Below are 21,080 nucleotides of genomic sequence, written 5' to 3' on the forward strand. Positions count from 1 at the left end.
AAACTTTCTCCCCTTCTCATCTTCACAAAGTGAAAACCCAACCTCCAAAAACAGCAACAAAACACCATGAACGGTTTAAACAACTTTCTAATTCTACCCATGCATGGCCTTTGAAATCAAAGCCTTTTTAAAGGAAGTCAGGTGACTTTACTGAAAATGCAAGTAGATCTATTATGCATTTAATATCCCATCCCCTCCCTTCCATTCCTATCTTGCTTGCTGTTTCCTGACAATTCATTTACTAGGGCAGAGGCTTCTGTTTACTGAGCTGAGGGTAGTAATCTGGGGAGCAACAGAAGAAAGTGGCTTTCAGGAAAGAAAAAATACTGAAAAATAAGACCAATTTAAGTAATTTCCAAAATCTTAAGTCCAAGTCCACCTACTTACTAGATTTGGGGGCTATGTAGGGAAAGCCAACACTGAATCACGAAATGCGGTTCATATGCGAGACCTGACTCTGCCTCAGGTTTGTTCCATCATCCAGGGTAAACAACCCTCCAGACACAGTCAAGTGAATTATATAAATAAATGATATACCAGAAACTAAGGGTTACACCACATGGCAAAAGCCACCAGCAATTACGCAGGGACACTGAAACAGTAAAGAAAATCAGGAATCAGACTTGTTGGCCATCTCCAGAAAAGAGTCCTCAATGAGGACTCGCTGAATCTTAAACCTAAAGGGTGCAGGAAACTGGGAAGTAGGGAAGTTCTCCCCGCATCTACGGCAGACAGGCTCCACGCTCCCCCTACTGCCTTGGCTGGGCATTTGAGAAGCATCTTTGCCTAAGTTCTTTTGGTTAATTTTCTGTATCAAATTTCTGTAATTTAAACCATACTTTAAAACTTAACTATGCTTAAAAAGTGCTGACGGCTCTTCCTTTCAAATGGTTCCCTTCATCTTCAGTCTTACTGCCACCCCCCAATTCACCTCACTCCTAGAGTAGTGACACCATCGAGGTCACACTCACACCATTTGAGTTGTAGTCTGATGTCTAGCTCTCCAGCCTACACACACACACACACACACACACAGTGCACAGCAACAACGCCTGCCCCAAATCTGTGCTGGGGGCAAGGAGATGGAGGAGGCTCCTCCAACAGGGCACTAAGAGATAATGAAGGCTCAAAAGCAAGAGGCAGATCAAAGAACTTTCATTCTAAGGCACTCTGAATGTCATTATAACATTACCTAACAAACTGACCTACCTGAGGCACAATTTCCTCACCTACAATATGGGAAGGGTGCATCAACCAGTGGTTTTTCAACATATGCACGCCAGGAGGGCAAGGTAGTCAGGGGGAAAGTTTTACAGGCCTTACCAAAAGAAAGATAAGCAGGTGTGCCTGGGGCCTTCTGCCCTCCATCACATCCGCTCCACTGGTTTGGTACAGAAAATGTCTCTGTAAAATAATCTGAGGAAAAGTTCTACAATTACCTTTAAAAACTGATGAAGTCACTGAATGTCTAGATCAGAACCGAAGTCCCATCTCACTAAAAACTTCCATGACAGCTTGATTTTTTCAGCCTATTAGAAGGTAACAAGGAGTTGTACTTGGACCTTTCCAAATGAGCAAATCCAAAGTACCAAGCAGTGGGTGGAACGTAAGCCAACACTGAGTATCCAACAGGCTTCTGACACCGCTGACGGGAAAGCCACGCAAAAGGATTTTTGCTCCTCAACAGCTTCTCAAGAATCCCTTTCTCCAGTTCCTACCAAGCTGAGAGCAATTTTTCCACCAAGACACAGACTACAGTTTTGCTTTGCTTCTTGGAACGTCCATCTGCAGGATCTGACCGGGAGCTCATACTCCCACCGACCTCTGCCGGAGCGGGGCCTGAGCAGGCTGCGGGCTGCAGCCCAGTCTGGCCTCCTCGAGCATCCTCTCAGATGTCTGCGGCAGACTGGGTCTCACCCCAGAAGTCAGCTCCTGCTGATAAGAAACCCTTCCTGTGGCCAAACAAATCACTGTCTGATTCTTGTAGCATTCTTCACTCCTGTTTTTCTTCCTCCTCCTCCCTTCCTATAAAAAAAGGTGTCTTTTAAGTCTATCTAGAAGGAAACCTGAACAGCTAGGCGCTTTCCCCTCTTAATGTGTTCCTTATCCCGCTGGTGATTCATGCCCTGGGCCGCTCCTTCCTCAGCACACTGAGCCGGCTCTGTTCTGCTCAGTGGTGGGAGGCCACGTCAGCAGGAAACAGCGCTGGCTGCCAGGTCACATTCGAGACTGTCTGGAGCAAGTCAGCGTGCGTGCAGCACCCGCAGGACAGAGGCTGCTCTATGGCTTTCCCAAGCGAAGGGAGCGCTCGGCCTGGAGAAAAGAAGACTGGTCTCTGCGTACCATTGCGACACAAGCTTAGGGGAGACTCCAAATACCACGGCTTAGAGTTTCCCCTGTCTAAATACTCCCCAAATACTTCTAGTTAGAGAGTTATTGGTTTCCCTTCTCCTCCTTTTCTTAGAGGACGTACTGTACTGCATCCAAATTCATATTTGGAAAAGGCTGCCCCAAGCCAAATCAAACTTCGTCGTGGCTTTCTGGCTCTTGGGTCCGACGGAGGAAATTCTGCACACCCTCCAACCCATCTCCACAGTCCTGACACACAGTGAGTCAGGACGGAAAACCTGACCCAAAGGGCTGACACACAAAAGTGACCACTACGGGCCTTTTTTTGCTTCTAAACACACACAAGAAAAACAGTAAACAAATAAGGCATGCCAGATGTTATCATGGTATCTCAGAGGATGAGTTCATGACAAGAAGCCAACAAATTGTTTTGTACAAAAAGATACACTGCATAAATGGCAACACTGTGTTTCATGCAGCTGCTCAGTTAGGTCCAAAACCAATCCTGCTCATGTAAACCAGCACGATCAAGGTTAAATGCTGAAACAGCAGGACTCCTATGCAACTAGGATAACTAGGAGTTTCTTACTTTGTCACAAATTTAGACCAGAGAGCCTGTAAAAAAGAAGGAACACAATTTCTCTCAGAAACCTCCTAGGTTGAGGGTTCTCTCTTCCACTCTTGGAGGAAGGTCTTCAGTGGATGCCCAAGAGTCAAATCTTTCTCTCCAAAAATACCAGGTTTGTTAAAGAAAAGAGCCCATCCCATGGAGAGTAGTTATCAAAGAAACAAGAGAGAAAGGAGGTGAAGACAAAGAAAGTAGTTCAGGACACGAGAGCAGAGGCAGATGATGGAGAGCAGACCAAGTAACACACATAAACCCTGCAGACACAGCAAAGGTGGCCTGACCCTAAGAGTTCCGGACGGGGGCTGAGCTCCTGTGCAGAGAGAAGGCGTTAACTACCCCAAGAACGTGCATGCACACACAAACCCAAGTGCAAACGGGATAATGCAGCTTCTGAGAGACGTCTACAGCAATAAAGGCACTGGGAACAAACCAGAAAAGGAAGACACACAGAGCCAGGAGACCACGTGTGGCTACAGAACTAACTTTCCCATGAAGAGGAACGAGGCACCAAAACAAAAGCAACTCTAAGTACTTAGAAACTTAGTGATATAAAATCTGAGGGGCCACTTCATCAAGCCTGGTCGTCAGACAGCACTGAGTACCCTTAAGTGGATCTCACCAGCACCTCCTTACAGGGGGGAAAAATAAAATATTAGATTTGGCTACCTACTAATTTACTGAAAACCAAACAAGTATTCCAAATTGAACTGGCCACCACAGGCTTTACAGAAATCCATAGCATTTTCACCAAAGAAAATATTCTAACGCCCTGATAAACTACAATAAAGCTTTAAATGCATCTCAGAAATAAAAACTACCAAATCGCATATGCTGCTTGTACATCTGGCATAAATTGAGTCTTACACAAGGGAATTTTTTAGAGGCAGATACTATAGATCCAAAAGTAATAACGTTTCTTGGTTAACACAGTAGGTATGTAGGAAGGAAAGAAGGAAGGGAGGGAGGAGGGAAAGAAGGGGAAAAGGGGGTGAAGAGAAGGCAAAGAAAACAAAGTGTTTTCTGCATAAACGTTAGAAGCATGTGATAAGACTGCTGACCTGGGCTGTGTTGTTTTCAATAGGATAAAGCTGCAACAGCCAGCATACACATGAACAACAGAAGAGCCTTGAAATTTTTTAAAACCCAAAGTTTAGATTTATCAAAAAGTTAGACAAAACAGAGAAGACACAAGTGATAACACTGCGAACTCATACACTCATACACACTGTACGTGTGTAGGTGTGTATGCACACACATACACACATTAAAAAAGTAAGCCTTTTGGCAGAGTGAAGCAGAGACATTTGGTGAGATGCTAAAGCTAACAAAGAGCATCACAAGATTATGATTTGTATCTAAATTCTCCAGGGCATATTTAGAAGGTACAATGTTTAAACACATGAGTCGTATTTCTACAACTGAGAGGTAAACAGAATAGTAAGCTATTTTAATTTTTACACAGACGCCCACACAAAATGGTTATGCAAACACAAAAATAGGAAAAATTCCAATCAATTTGTGATTTTTAAAGATCTAATTAAATCTGAAAGAGAAACTGAAAACTAAAGAAATGTATTTCATTGATTCCAAATATTTTTGTTTTCCTCATCTTAAGCTCTCAAAAAAAAGGAAAGCACCTTACAGTTAATGCAAGTCAGTTTAACTGACAGTACTTTCTCATGAAGAGATACGTAAATTACCGCGGTATCTTAAAATTAATAGCATCTTTGAGTCAGTAAAATGACAGCAAATAACCTCTGAAACCAATACAAAAAGGACAACCATATGTGCTGTCTCAGAGAAGAGAGACAGGCAGCAGCAAGGTGATCTCGGCCAGCTTCTGGGTAAGCAGTCGGCACAAGTGTGGAGCCAGGGCACACACAGCCTTCAGCTGAGGCAGTGCACCTCAGAGGAGAAAGTATCACGTTGTGTTTTTAGGGTTTTTTCCATTCACAAATAATTTGATACTCTAAACATCAGAGGACATAAAATAAAATTCACCAACTGGTTTACTGAACGCAATGGTAACTAAATACTGATGACAATTCTATCCTTAAAAATACACTGGGTACCAACTACATCTAAATATCTGGAGGTGAGGACTAAAGCATTTTTTTTTTAATTGCAGGTGATTCAAATATGCAACCAGGATTGACAAGTGATATAAAGCCAGCTGGCATACAATTGGTACATACGTACAATTTCAAATATGGCAATTATTAAAACAAGAAAAAATTATATACTGGGTAATTTCTTTTTTTGCTACTAGTCAGGATTGAACTTATGCTGACAAGATTTTAGAGAAATTAATGTAGTACCTTACCTTAAGAGTCCTAAATGATAATTTAACATCTCACTTTCAAATAGAAAATTCTAGATAATTAGGCTCTTGAAATCTGCCCACATTTGAACCTATTTAAGCAAAGCTTTAGTCTTTGCATGAAATTAAGAAGATCTAAATGGCAGAAAACTCTAGAGGAATTAAAACTACAGAGGAAAGAGAAACTGAGCGAAGAAGAATTTTAGAAACGATCTGGTCCAATCCTCTCACTTGGAGGTGAGGACCGTGAGGCCTTGATCAGTGGACCCAGTTTGAATGGCAAGGGGGTTAAAGTATATCAGGGCATTCTCTTTCTCTAACCCAAGCCAGAAGGTTCTGTCAGTTTTCTTCATTTAAAGGGAAGAGGAAAAATTCACAATATAATCTACTGATTTTTACTGTATGAGTTCAAGTCTAATGACCTTTGATGTGAACCTAAGTCAATTAAAAAAAAAAAAAGAGGGTCTGTTGAAGGCGCACAATTAAGACTTGTATCGAGGAAGGGAACCAGATTAGCAAGGCTATTTCACCCTTCCTGTTGAGCCATTTCCTATGTCTCCTAAATACATTACCCAGAGCTACTTTTCAGCACTCTGGCTCAAATTCTAAAGAATCTCATTTTCTCCAAAGTCTGTTCTATGGTTAATTACTTGCCTTCGGACTGCACCGGGTATAGCCAAGAAACAGGTAGAATGCACCTGTTGTTCTCGAGCTCCATCTGAGATGGAGGCTGGCATTCTATTCACCTCTGAGGAATGTTAATTGCTGATACCAGCATGACAGGTGCAATGAGTAGAAAAATGATCAATGAGCTCAACTCACAGAACAGCATCAGAACTTATCTAGAGACCATGAGAAAACTCCTCTCAAGAGCTGCAACTTTAATTACTAACAATTGGTCTGGAATTCAATTTGACCCTTGAAACAGATTTTTAAAACAGAGCACAACGTTCTAAATTTCTACAATGGTGCCCTGTCCACAGGAGGAAAAAAAGGGAATATGTATAATCCTGTTTTCCACGTTACTATGGAGTCCGTTCACTAACCGCAACTGCTTCTCATGGATTGCTTCTCCTCTGTTCTGCAGGCCACGTTCTTCCCACTCCAGATCCTTACTGGTGTAGAGTCCTATCTATTTTGAATTCTGAGTCACTTCCTTTTCCCCTAGTTTTATGCTTTAAAAACCTTCCTGTTTCTTTAGAATACTTTACAGAGTGAAGCCCACTTCCATATCAGTTCCCCCACTTTTTATCCTCCCCTTTTGGCTTTGTTTTTTGTTTGTTTGTTTTTGTTTTTTTTTTACTATGACCCAGCTGACTTGCTTACTGAACACAGTGTCAGATACTGTTTATCTGTTAGACTATTTTTCACATTTGCATGAGTTTCCTAACTCAGTCATCCCCAAATACTACATACTACTATTCATTAAACCTTAAATAGTCCTAGGATATCTTCAGCAATCATATTTATTCTATGTGGGAACTGAGGCATGGAGAAGAAAAAGGAATTCCTGATAAAATAGCAATTGAACTAGAAGATGTAAACTGAAAGGCTCCACAAACAAATCCTTTGAAAAGAGTCCCTGATTAAAACCTCAGTTCATTAAAACCATAGGAGAGCAAGGGGAAATTTTTCAGACCAAGAAAAAAATTGTATCTTTGAGATTCCAACTTAAGAATTTAAGCCAATCATTATTTTTCATTTTTCTGCATTCATAAGGATTTTCTTCCTTTTCTTCACTTTGTGACCAAACTTAATCCTGAGAATTTTCTCTTCCATTCAAGGGCACTACCTCTATAAATCTCCTCTTCTTACAAGCTCCCCTCACCCCCAAAAACCTCCTACCTCAGTTGTTTTCAAAGCCTGGTCTCAGAACCACGAACATCGGTATCACCTTGGAACTTCTTATAAGTACAAATTCTCAGGGCCCACCTATCCCAGACCAGAAACGCTGGGGGGGCGGTACCAGCAATCGGTGGTTTAACAAGCCCTCCAGGTGATTTCAATCCATATTAAAGTTACTGGTAATTGTCAGCATCTGCCAAATGTAATACCCTGGGGATTCAGGAATGCTGGAGGAACCACCTGAGTCAGACACCAAGCTGTTTCCGGGGCACCTACACCATTTAAGGCATGAGGCAAAATTTATGAAGGAAAACAAAGAGGAAAGCAACAGTCTCAGCCCAATTCTTCCACAGAGTCAAGTGGAAACAGGGCCAAAAGCAGCTTCTGCAAGCAGCAAGTTGAAAGATGTTATTTTCTCATCTCACCTTTCAACTTCATCCACCTTGCACAATCTTACCTATTTTAATCAACTTTGAATTTTAATAGTTTACAATAGGTGAGCTATTGTGTTTACATCTAAATAAAGGTAAAATAAATCCATTCTCTGCTGAAAGAAGTCAACTCAAATTTATGTTTGGTAACGCTTGTTTATTACTTACAGAAGTTTATTAAAAAAGCTAAACAGCAATTTTAATTATTAGGTTCAATAAAGACAACCACCACATAGAGTTTACTTAAGAAGTATACAAATACAAGATAAAAGACCTTTAAGCACTTTGCATACCTTAAAGAAGACTAACCTGGATGGACAGACAGGTACGCAGCATGTGTGGTGTGGGGTACTTGGGAAAGGGTACCATGAGAATTTCTTAAACTGTCCTGATGGTTAGGTTAACCAGACATTCTCAATCTCCACTGCATACTACCTTTCAAGACTAATGCCCAGGTGTTACCCCCTACAATCTGACAATTACCTACAGTTAGCCTGCAGATCAACTTGTGCATTTTTTAAAGCCCCCCAGGTAATTCTGATGTGCAAAAGTTACAATCCACTATGTTAATACAACCAGCTTTAAAATCCTGAGATGTTAGAGATGTTCTTTGCCTTAAGCAAATAAGGCAAGAACTACATCACTCAAAATGTGAATGCTTGACCCACAGAATAAGAACTAGTCTTGATCATTAAGAATAAACTAACCATACATGCAATATAATGTATATGTGCAGTCAAACTGTAATAATTCTACCTAATAAAACTGAAAAAGGAAAAAAACAAACAAAAAAGAATAAATTAACTAAATTAATCTCAGGTCTTGATTTCTAACTTATGGGATAACAAGCCACGCTTTTGCTGTATTTTAACATTTTGTGACTATTTCATGCTTACACTCAGGCAATTTAAGTATAAACGTTTGGTTATACTACCCGTAAAGCCTGTTCTCCCTCCACTGAAGGAGACAAGCTCAGTTCCAGCGGTGCAGAAGCACTCGTTTTGTCCGCACGGCTTGGGCTCTGGTACAGCAGACACGGGAAACTGACGCTGCCGAGTCTAGCGTTAAGGCACACTGAACTGATGTTAAAAGATCCAACCCCGGATAACCAAGATAATCCAATCCTAGACAACTGGTAAAGACTTGGCACTTCAAGAAAAGAACAAGCAGAGCTTAATTTGACATTTACATGAGATAAATAGTGTGTATATCCACTTTAATGAGAACTGCAGAACAAAACAGATAAAATTCATCTAGTCAGCCCACTAACAGAGAATAACACTTTCACTCAAAAATACCCTAAGAATAATGCTTCTATTTATCTCTTCGAATTTCCACTCCTATTCCTGAAGACTTCTCTTGATGCTTCGCCTCCTTATCAGTTTAAAACAGAAATTATAATTTGCTAATAATTGGAAGCTTTTTAAATTAAGTGAAAATATAAAAATTCCTATAGCCAGAAAGACACCACAAAACTGATGTTAATTCTGGCTCTGTAATACTGCAATATATAAAGTGTCCATAAAGGTCAGCAGGTCGTGGCTATCTCCTAAACATCTCATTTCCGTTCCCACTTCCACACCCCACCACCACTGCCCTAACACAGGCTCTCTTCCCCTCCTGCCTGCCCCTCCCCACCACCTATCTCACCACCTCCCTCACCCCTTCAGTTGTACTATGGATGGAGAAAGAGAAAAATTACTATCCCAACTCCATATAATTCAGTAACCAAATTCATTTACAATTTATAAGGTAATTTATCTATTCCTGGGTCTGACACAGAATTTATTGAGTTTACTGCAACAGATAAATGCTATAATTTTAAACTGCATGATAACAACAAAATATTAATGAGTAATCTAAATTATTTCCTAATAATACAAAAAAGATAAAGTTAGTCTATCCTTCACTAGAAAATAGCCTTAAAAATGTTTTTCCAAGGTGTTCCTAGTCTACTCCTCACAAAGGAAAAATGTTACCAAGAAAATGAATATAATGATCATGCCCTCATGCTTTTTGCAGGGAAGAGGAGCTGACCTACTTATGGACGTCTTCAGAATTACTGTGTGCTTTTGAAAACACCGTCATACCAGCATTTACTCTCTTAACTTGAGGAACTGAGAGTAAAAATAACCAAATTTAACTACTTAAGTATAATAACAATAAGACAAAAGAACCTCTGTGAATTAACAAGAGACTTTTCCCAACATTTTGAAATGGATTTTTTTAGCAGTACAGTAGGAAATGACTTTCCATTTTTCTGAACACCTAAGAGGTGCTGGATCGGGACCAAGATACAAGGATCACTAAGATTTGACCCCTACCCTTGAAGAACCCCTTACAGTTTTCTTTAAAGACACTTCTACCATGAAATTTTCCACTTCAAAATTTAAATGTAAAAACAAAGGTAAAAAATACATGAAGAATAATAAAGCAAGAACTAAAAGACTACAAACTATGAAATAAAATGTGGCAGACAACTGAGGTAGTATGACAGTCAGCGCTTCGGAATTATCTAGCATACAAAGGTCTCTGATATTTAAGGAACTCCAAGCAATAGTACCCTCAGAAATGACATTTTAATCATTGTCAAACAAGCCTGCAAGACAAAAGGGCACAGAAGCTAAACTCCCACTGCATAATTTTTAAATGTATTATTTTGAAGCATTATGACTAAAATGTGAAGACATCTAAAAACTCCTAACCAATACCTCAAGTTCACATAGGCTTTCCCAAAATGCTTTAAAATGACAGGTAACAAAAATAATAAGTGATTCAATGTCTAGCTGTAATGAAGACTGGAGGCCTAACAGTCCTATTTACTGGGCCCTTACACTGACTCAGAAACTGTTTTGAGTGCTTTCTACAGTATGTCATTTAATCCCCATAGCAATCCCTTAAGACATATTATTATTATTCCAATTCTATAGATGAGGAAACTGAGGTGTAGAGAAGTAGCTGATTTTATGATACACAACTAGCATGCAGGGGATTTCTAAGCCAGGCAATCCCAGTCCAAAACCCATAATGATCTTACCAATAGGCCTTACTGCCCCTTCAGTACTGTCGAACAGCAGGACACATTAAAGATTAAAAGAAGTATGGAATTTATTTAAAATGTAAGTGGCAAGACCTAAAGGCGGGAAGGTGTACCCATAGGAACTGTTTTGCAGGCCTGTCTGAATATGGCCTCTCGGACATGCTGTGAGAGTTAACTGCTATTATCCAAAAGAAAAGCAACAAGTGAAGCTTCAGCTACAACAAAACTTACTTTAAACGCATGACGCCGTGGAACCTTTGTTTTATCCACAATCTTGTATCTGAATGATATATGTATACATCCCCATAAACCTTCATCTGAAATGTCTGAACTGCTGCTATCACCATCAACCTCATGAAAGCAAGCCTATTATAAGTAGGCAATGAAATGGGGGCTAGAACTTCAACTGATTTCCACCAGTTAGATAATCAAGTTATTGCCCACAACTGATCATGACATCTCTCTATAAAACATAATCAGCAAACCTGTGTATATTACACGGCTGGATGAGGATGACGAGGATGATGATGGTACTTAGAAGGGATTATCTCACAACCTTATTGGACAGGTGTTATCACTGTCCCCATTTTAAGAGAGGAAGCTGAGGCTAAGAATTTAACCATTCATCAGCTAGCAAATGTCCAGGGATTCACACTACACAGTGTTTACTCTTAAAACATAATCTTTATAACTTCCAAGAATTAAAATCACTCAAACTTTACTTGGAGGAAAAGGCCAAAGAAAGTCTGACAATTTAATTTTGGGTAAAAAGTTTTTGTCTTAATTATGTAAATGCAAGAATAGCCAAAAACAATCAAGATAACTAGGAATGGCAGAAAGCAGCAGACACACTGGCTGTGTCCCTCGAGAGGGACTGTACACCTCCTGGGAAGCAGCATAGTTTGGCTCTGAGGTAATCCAGTCTCATGACATTACTCAGTCCCAGCACAATGACAGCCACCGTCACCAACTTTCCTCCCACCCCTTCCATAAGCTGGACTTCCTGCTCTGGGCCCATCAGTACTTACCGGCCCTTATGGAGCCCACCCTGCTGGTCAACTTCCCCTTACTAGGCAGCAAGCTATTGTTTGAAAAGGGGCCTATCAGGTCAGCATACAGAATACCTGTTTGCACAAATGGCTGTGCATGTCCATGTATGCAAGTAAAGGCAAATCATCATGCTCAATAAATAAGACTCCCAAACATTTCAGAGATAGGTATGCTCCAAATGGTAAGTGATTTTTCATCAACATTTCACCAATATTACACACACACACACAGGCAAAGACTGATCTGTCTTGAAGCTAACATTCAAGTTATAAGAGCTGGCAAGTTGGTGGAGTAGTTCAGATTTTCCTAGAAACTCAGATTCTCTCAGCCTAGAGCCTCACTGGAGGATTATGTACTGACTCTCACCAAATACAGCTTCAGATCAGTCAGAAAGATGAGTAGGACACTGGGGCTAGCCTGGGCAAAAGACCTGGTATTTTCAATTCTAAAAGATTTTTTCAAGTGAGGTCTAACTGATCACAGTAACATTTCAGATTAGTGATCCCTCACACACACCCCCCAAATGCGAAAGAAACGGACTTTCAAGGTAGTTTCTTATGTAGAAAAAGCAGCTCTCAAAATACTAATCTCATAATAGAAGAAATTATTTCCCTTTACAAACATTCCATAAGTAATTAAATACAGTCAAATAATAATCAATTACATGTTTGATGTAATGAAAGTTTGCAAAGAGTCTAAATGATTTAAAGGCAGTCACACTACACTAATTTCACTTTCAAACCACCAAAATAGTTTTGCTGAAAAAGCTGGTTGCAAATTTAAGCCAAAGCAAGGGTTCAAACAACCCTGGAAGACAGACTTCATTTGCAACAGGCCCTCTTCCTTGGTTTTAAGCCAGTAAAACAGGACTTTCTCATTTATATGCAGAGTCTGCTTTAAAGGCATAGACCATACAGAAGCTTTGCTTGTGAAAGTGTCCCCCAGCTTGTAAACCCTAACTATGACATCACTCATGTCATTTCCCAATAAACAACGTAACAGACAATGAGAGTTCCCTAGGACTCATCATAAAATTCTTAGAAAGAATGACAGGTCGGTGTTTTAATGTGCCAAACAAGCCTAATAAATGGACATAAAGTACCAAACGAGAAAAACAAAAAAGTAACATCGAGGTCCCTGTGGCAGTCTGGATTCTGAATGTGGAGGGGCGGGAGTGGGAGACAAACGAGGAGATTCAGAAATGCGGAAGTGTTCTCAATGGTGTCATTCACAGGGCCCGTGAGCAGGGCGTGCAGTTCATCAATGACACGGTTCCCACACTCACTGGGGCAGGGGGAGAGTCAGACACAGAGCTGAAGAGGGGCAAGGAGAGCAGGCAGGACAGGGAACAAGTTTCACATCCTAAAACCATCCAAATGATAGCCACCTCAGGGCAGGGCTCTCCTCAAGCTTCTTCCCTCCTGCCACACATTCTGCTGTTACTTCAGGCTCTCTTATCTATTTAACACAAGTCAGCCAAGTAAATCATTTCTGTAAAGATGGCTGGATTTTTATGGACAAAAAAACATTAGCAATTACATACCTTTAAATATTATTCTTTATTAGAATAATGGTGCTTCCTAAGCTTTTTACTTTAATCTGTTTTTTGCTATGCCACCATGACCATCACCTGTTTTCTTCAGGCTCACGATCTGAGAGGTAAGTCTTGAAATACATAAAAATTGCAGCATTAATACAGGTCAATATGAAAGTTCTTTAGACTTACACATTTTTTAAAGGAAACTGATAAGCTTCAATTATAATGTGATTTGAAATTTGAAAGTTCTTCTATAGAGACTTTAAAGACCAGTAAAAGCACTTAACTAAGCATCTTTAAGCTCCCAGCATAAGAGTAAAAGTTAAAAGAACAATCATCACATCTGATGTAATGCCAGAGCTAGTCAAGGGTCCAGTCAGTAATCACTGTCAGGCTGCGTGGCTGGCGGGTAGGGTAGAGGATATACTGTTTCCTGTCACAACTGAATTCCATCTAATTCAAGGGCTAAGGAAAGGTTTGCACATATAACCAGATGGTAACACGCAGTGCTACCTCTACCTGCTCCTCCAGGAACAGAGAAAGGTCAGAACGGACGGGAGTGATCCTCCCGAAGGAGACAGACCAGGCACTTAAAGGAAATGTGGTATTTGTTTTGGCTGAGGGTTTTACAGGGAGCAGAGAAACAGCCCAGATAAAAAGATGGCATGTGTGGACAGGAAGGAAGGCTGCACTGCCAGCACCTCAGCCCAGACAAGGATATGAAGATAATGGGAGAGGCCTGCAGCTGCCCTCTATTAATTCCTGAACTTAAGCAAAGGAAAGAATTCATATTGATTGCTAAGATTCTTTTTTCCCTAACAATTAGCTCTTTATACACTTTCATCTGGCCTAGGAAAGAAAAATCTTCTGTCCAGAATGCCATAGGTATAGTGCTGCTTCCAAGTGAGCATAAACCATGACCTTCTGTGGCCCCTTCCAGACCTATGATTCATGTTTCATGGAAAATATTGAGAAATATTCCATTAGAAATGAATCTGCTTTCACAGCATATTGTATGTTTCCTGTGTTTTTCTTCCTTCATTATCACCAAGGACATTCCCATGAAAACAAAATCTTTTTTTTTCCCCCCAGAGTAACCATATTCTTTACATTGATTTGCTTTGGATTTCCAAACTGCCTTTTCATGGCATCACAATGAGCCTCTGGAGTCTTTCTAGTGATGTCATAAATGTCCTACAGAGAAAATAATTAAGCTCACAAATTCAACTACAAGCAAAGGGGGTTGACCTCATATGGTGTAATTTCAAAGTTTCTAGGAAGGCCCGAAACCAACTCCACTCCCTACCTCGAATCTTCCACCACAGCAATCCCTAACCTGCTGGCTAGTGTTGAAACAGCAAAGCTATTAAGCTGACAGTTTCAACCATGGCATAAGCAATGGGTATTACTTCAAAATTTCCAGGAAGGCCACCACCACCAACTGCCACCCGTCCCCTGCAAAAAAAAAAAAAAAAAAAAAAAAAAAAAAAAAAAAACCACCTCCCTATCTGCTGGCTGGTGTAGAAAGAGCCTAACTACAGCTTCATTCTCGTAACTTTAATCCCTAGTAAAATGCAAATAACTTCTTTCAGAAATCTTTATGACTCAATTTCAGATCCTTGCCTAAGCAGTCCTCTCCCATTGGACCCCTCCTCTTCCAGCATCTGAAGCCAGAAGCCCCACCTCGAACAGAAGCTCAGCCCACCCCAATTTTGGGCTCAGTCCCGGCTTTGGGCAGAAATAATTTCAGGAGTTCTAAATCAATACTCCCTGTATCAAACAAACTATCTTGCTCTCACTTCTCTTAACGGAGTCCCTATCTTATTCCAAAGACCCAGTCTCCACCACCCACTTTTGCTCTGCAAACCATCTCGATCTCATCCTGCCTTCCTGAGTATTCATCCTAGTATCATTTCAGGGATCCTGTTACGCCAGGAATAGGAACCCACTTTGCTCTTGTCATGTGCCCAAGAGAGTGGTGTCGACTTGAGTTCATGATTCCCTGATGTAAAGCCACAGAGCACAGGCAATAAAGAGCTCATGCACTGGAGTCAGAGACACCAGGGATGTAAACTAGATCCTGCTTTTCTCACTGTGACTTTAGGTGCATGAATTAACCTCTATGGGCCTCAGTTTTTGCAAATGTATCTATTACACCTATTCAATGAGAGAATACACAGCCTAGGAGTTGAATATTAGCAATAACAGGGATGTTAATCAAGTGAAAGGATAACAACTTGTGTTGGAATTTACAAATATATTCCCTTCACATTCTACGTTGGTATGCTCTACCCATCCTGAATGAAGCATTCACTAACTCATACTAGAATGCAAACGAAGGCGGGGACAAGGGTACCCAGGCTGAGTGACCAACTGTTATACATGAGTTGCCGTCAGTGGGTCTGCTATACACTGAGTGGCCTGTTACACACTGAGTGGCTATCCATGGGTTCCTTCCAGTTCCTGCAGTTGACCCTGTCATCCAGTGCTTCCCAAGCCCTAGCAGACCACTTGTGGTTCCAGGTCCTAGTCCCTCTCATCCTGTCCAGTATTATTTCAATTAGTTGGGCCAGGTATCATCATGACCCAAAAGAACATAACAACAGTACCTAGGTGTTCAAAAGAGAACAAATAGGAAGGCTGGGGAAGTCAAAGATAAATGGCTCCACAATTCTTCTTTAGTCAGTATCATTTTTTTTAAATCACTGAAAGGGATGTTAGTTTCACTTATCTCCAAGTACCATCATGAATAAATACAAAACTCCTATTGTGAACAGAGCAATATACTTGCAACATTCCCTGCAGAATATACCAGTTAGACTCAAAAAAATAAGTGAGAAAGAGGCTCTTTCAATACACACACACACACACACACACACACACACACACACACACACTCTTTAGACACCAAAAGTAAAAGCAGCTGGTACCAAAGAGTGGATTTTATATAAGATGATCCATCCAGCAATTTGCTTTTATAGATTCTATTATACATATTCAGTTGTAGGGGGAGACAGTCTACTTGCCAATTCATGGGACTCCAAAGTTACCATGACCAGAAACTCAGCTATTCTCTTACTGAACTAGAAACACCACCTTCATTCTGTGTAGGTAAAATGACTTTTCATCTAGTGTTTTTTATTTTTAAGATATAGAGTGGATTTTGAGATTTTATTTGTTGTTAATATCTGTTTATTATAATACCACAAGTAGGTGTAAGATTCTGTATCCCATACTATTTTAAAATATTTATTTCCTCTCTTCTTTTACCTGAAGTTTCTTTGTCTGATTCATTAACAAAGACTAGGTTTGAATTTTAAATGTTTTAGAACACCAAAGATCAATTTTAGGGACACAATGATGAGAGAAATGCAATCACTAAAACCATTAATGAAATGGTTACATCATTTCAGATTAACTGCAATTAAAACTCATTAGAATTCTAGCCTAATGAGTTTTATTTTTCTTCCTAAATTCTTGTTCTTATGGTTACAAAAATAAGTAATAAAACTATACAGCAGCACACTCTGCTATTATGCAAAGCAATAGAAAAATCAACTTTTTCTGTGTAGCTCATTATGGAAAACTAAAACTAAAGGGCATTTCCTTTCATTTTGTTTATATATTAGTGAGCAAACCCAAGTATTAAAAACAAGACCTCTGGTCAGATTCCAGTCCAATCAATAACCTAGTATTAAACTCAATTACAGGCCAATTTACCATTTGCCCCATAATCCCAATCACTGCCAAAAAGAGCTGTTACAAACAATACCCTCCAACACGGCAGTATTTACAGACTAATTCCAGATCTGGATTGCTCTTCCTACACAGAACTCCACATGGATCAGAGTACCTAAGCCTCTTTCTTTCCAAAGTGAACAACAGAGAAGAAGCACTGGTATTACACAAACTGAAAATTCACTGAAATGCCCTCGGAGCCGTAGTTAAAGAACTACACCCAAAGAGCCTCGCCTGGAGCTTACTTAGATGACAAAATTCCAGACTCTGAGCTGATGCCATAATGCGATAAGACTTCTGCAGTTCTTGGGAGGGGGTATCGTGCATATGAGAGAGACATGAACTACTGAGGGCAGAGGATGGACTGTGGTGGGCAGCCTTCTGAAAGGGCCTCCAATGAGTCCTGTCTGCTGGCATTCCCACCCTGTGTAATCCCCTTTCTGGAGCAGGCTGGACATAGTACTCCCTCTTGCCCTTCAGTTGGTGCTCCAATGAAGCCAGCTGCCATAATGGAAGTGCCCCCATGGAGAAGCCACTTAGTAAGGAACTGAGGGAAGCCTCCTGCCAACAGCCGGCAAAAAGCCAAATCCTGCCAACAACTACTTGAGCAAGACTAGAAACACACTGAGCCTCAAACATGCCTTACAGTGACTACAGCTCTAGTCCACACCTGGAATTTTGCACTTTGAGAGACCCAGAGTCATAGGACACAGGTAAGCTGTGACTAAATTCTCGGCCCAAAGAAAGTATAGACAAACATGGCTTTAAATCATCAAATTTGAGGAATTTGTTACTCAATAATAAATGATACTTAAATACAGATTTTTTCCCTCTAAAAGCATCATTTGGATAGCATCACAATATATATTTTAAACTTTTATCTATATTTGAAAAAGTACTTGCTGTTCTCAATGGGAATTTTAAGCTCTTTTAAAATCTCTGCATTTTTTAGGGCTACCAATTTTCATAATATATGAAGACAGTGCAGGCTTTCCTAAGTTAATTTAATTTGAAAGTCAGTAGAATACTCAAGGTGTTTAACTTTGTCACTTATATATCACAGGCCTACCTCAGCATTAAGGAGCCCCTAATGAAAGTGAAAAAAAAATCCAAGATAAAATTTACCTCTAGAAAATCACATAAAGACTCAGAGATAAACTTTACTGCCATAAAATAATAAATAAAGGAAAACTCCTTTGCTTAGAAAGCTTGCAAAAAACTTCCTTACCTTGAATGCACTGAAGTGTTCCATCCTCCGCTCTTATTGTAAAAGTCTCACCTGGATTAACTTGAACAAGAATAACCTGCCAAAATAACACATTAATTTCAATTTAATACTAGAACATCTGGGATTTCTCTTCAACAGTTTCACTGCCTAAATTTATGTACTAGACAAGAAGTATGTGGCACAGAATCTTGTATAAACACAAAACTTAGGATATGTCTTTAGACCTGGTTCAAATTTGACTAGGTTAAAGCACATGCATTTCAATTTAGCTAAACTTATTTCTCCTGTGTTGCTTGTGTTAACTTAAAAAAAAAAACAAAAAACCCTCAATTTTAAGATATTTTCTTTCACTAATTTAGAAGCAATAGTTAAAAGAAGAAAAAAGACCAAAAACTATACTTAAAAAGGAAAACTGCAAAGAGAAATGAGGTTCTGAACTAACACTGCTACAAATCATTCACAGGTGTCTATCACTGACTTGACTTATATGATTTCATTGCATAATAGTAGAAAGCAATTTATAAGAAAAATGTATGGAAAAAAAGCATCTGTGAACAGCACCTGGAAACAGTAACGAACAGCATAAAATAAATGAATAATATTACAAAAAGGTCCCATCAAACAAATTTTTAAACCTATTACCTAAATGTCAGTGTTTTAGTCATACAACATAGACATTTAGTTTTCAGAAGATAACTTCCAAATAACTAGACCATACACGGCTATGGTAAAGTATGTTCTTTCAAGAGCCTCAGAGTTTTAGTTTTAATCTCATTTAGCTGAATGCGACACTGACAGCCTTCCAGTTTCTAGAAATATATAGTCATTATTCTAATAGTGTTAATCTTGCACAAGACGATTTTTAACTACAGTTTTTAAGCTTGGATTATCTTCTTTAATTTATATTTGGATATAAATTAGTGATTTTTCCTTTTGTTATCTAAAGGAACTAAATGAAAGAACTAAGGAGGAAGGAACTAAATTTACAACTGCAATTAGTTAAGGGATTTCTTTAGTGTCAGTCTTTCCTTTAATCTAGGCTCTATAAGGGCAAGATCAGACACAGAATAAGTGCTGGAGAATTATTTTTTACTGAATGAATGAAAGTCGTAAAACATAAGAAAAACCACTGCAAACAATCATTTTAACTCCAAAATTAAGCTTTCGTAATATACAATTTTAAAAATCAACTTTATGGATGGACCACAATTTATCTGTTTTTTAAAAAACTATTATTGAGGTCAAAATCATTTCATCTTTAAAAACTAAACCTTTAATATCCATGTATTTGGTTTCTTCTAATAATTCACCACAGGAGACACTGCTGGGATATTAAAATTTTTTTAATCTGGAAATACATTAACTGGAGAAGCAGAAGCATTCAGGGAAAAGCAGTATAGGCTTCATCCCTGGTGCTTCTTGTTATCTTGAATCGTTAAGTTATTTCAAGGCAGTTCGTTTTTCCTGTACAGTAACTGTGTCCATAATATTTCAGTCTTAAATATTCAAATTCTCACCAATGTAAACACACTGGGCCATTTTAAGAACTCAAAAGGAAATCCCTTCAGATCTCCACGGAGTGATTAAGACATTTCGATTGCTTTCTGGAAACCAACTTTTTAAAAGTCATTCTTAACATGAAAATAGTTTTGATTTAACTTTATTTTTACATGCACACAGAACATTACTCAACTACAACGGAATAAAACAATACTCCAATAAAGAAATTTACCTATGTCTTTTTAAAAGTCCTTACATCAATTCTAGCATCACTGCAATGAGCAGAGATCGACTGCTTTGTGTTTAAACCTCTAGGGACAGGCCTGTAATACATGCCTGTAGAATTAATTAGTTCGGAAAAAAAAAAATCAGCGGACATCAAGAGTACACCTCAAACATCCTATGACAATCCCAAATTCACGTACTCTCTTCTGCCACACTCGTTAACTGTCAGACAGCATGTCTTAAATGCTGAGTCTGAAAGTACAATTCCCCAGAATTATGCGAAGTCCCAGGCAAGAAAAGGGTCCGAAGTGGAGTATGTTCCAGCTTCTGTCACATTATCTGCTTATCATATTGCATGAAAAGCGTCTGTAATGGTTCCTGTGTGGTCACTGACACCAGGCCACAATTCAAAGAATGGCCCGGAGGCATCCAGCCTCCAAAAGCCATTTATGCCTCTTCCCTCCCTCTGCTCCCCTCTCTGCTTGCCCATTCCTGACCCCCACCGCTTCTTCAGCGAGAAAGATGATAGGTAAAGGGCTTGTACGCATTCTGTTAAAATACCTCTCTTCAAATGTTTAGTTCCTGTAATTTTCCCTGCTGCTGTGTTGCTATGGCAACCAGATTATAATCTACCAAATTACCTCAGAAACCAGGCAAATCCCCTGTGTCCCAAGATCAATTTTTCTTAGTAAGAGCAAAAGTCATTATTTGAGCAAACCGTATTCATCTTGGCACTGAGATATTTTAAAAGAAAGCACTTTATTATACTGAGTAAGACTGACCACCTTACTGTTTTCACTGTCAATAAAGGAGAGAGAAAAACAAAGTTTTGACACACACCAGCCCGATGATCTGTCCCTGACCAGACATGGAGGAGATGGCGGCAGCAGGCCTTGCATCACGCAGATTTGAGGAGCATGAGTCACCCCCTGGCAGGCTCCCTGGCACAACCTTCTACCACACAAGTCAATCAGTCTCTCCCAATCTCTCTCTCCCCACCCCCTTCCTTCCCCTTCCTCCCCACCTCCCTCCTTCTTCCTCTCTGAAGCCACAAAGCGGACATAATGGTTACAAGTTCTCTTAAATACAGAGTGTAAAACATAACATCACTGTCCCAACCTCATCATTTTTTGTCCACTCACTAAGCATTTCCTGCTTTTCCAAAGTCAGCATTAAAACAAGTCATGCT

The 21,080-nt window shown here is 39.7% G+C and overlaps 1 protein-coding gene across 4 annotated transcripts in view; it reads right to left on the reverse strand.

Annotated features, from left to right (window-relative positions):
* FNDC3B (fibronectin type III domain containing 3B) overlaps positions 1-21,080 on the reverse strand; it is a 312,085-nt gene that overhangs the window by 206,644 nt on the left and 84,361 nt on the right. For 2 of the 4 annotated variants that reach the window (XM_074367872.1, XM_074367874.1), the window contains exon 3: positions 18,167-18,242. The exons of the other annotated variants lie outside the window; for them this stretch is intronic. In XM_074367872.1, coding sequence (XP_074223973.1) covers positions 18,167-18,242 — 76 coding nt within the window. The remainder of the gene's footprint in view (positions 1-18,166; positions 18,243-21,080) is intronic. 4 annotated transcript variants of the gene reach the window in all.

This window comes from Camelus bactrianus, chromosome 1 (genome assembly GCF_048773025.1).
Source record: "Camelus bactrianus isolate YW-2024 breed Bactrian camel chromosome 1, ASM4877302v1, whole genome shotgun sequence".
Classification (NCBI taxonomy): Eukaryota; Metazoa; Chordata; class Mammalia; order Artiodactyla; family Camelidae; genus Camelus; species Camelus bactrianus.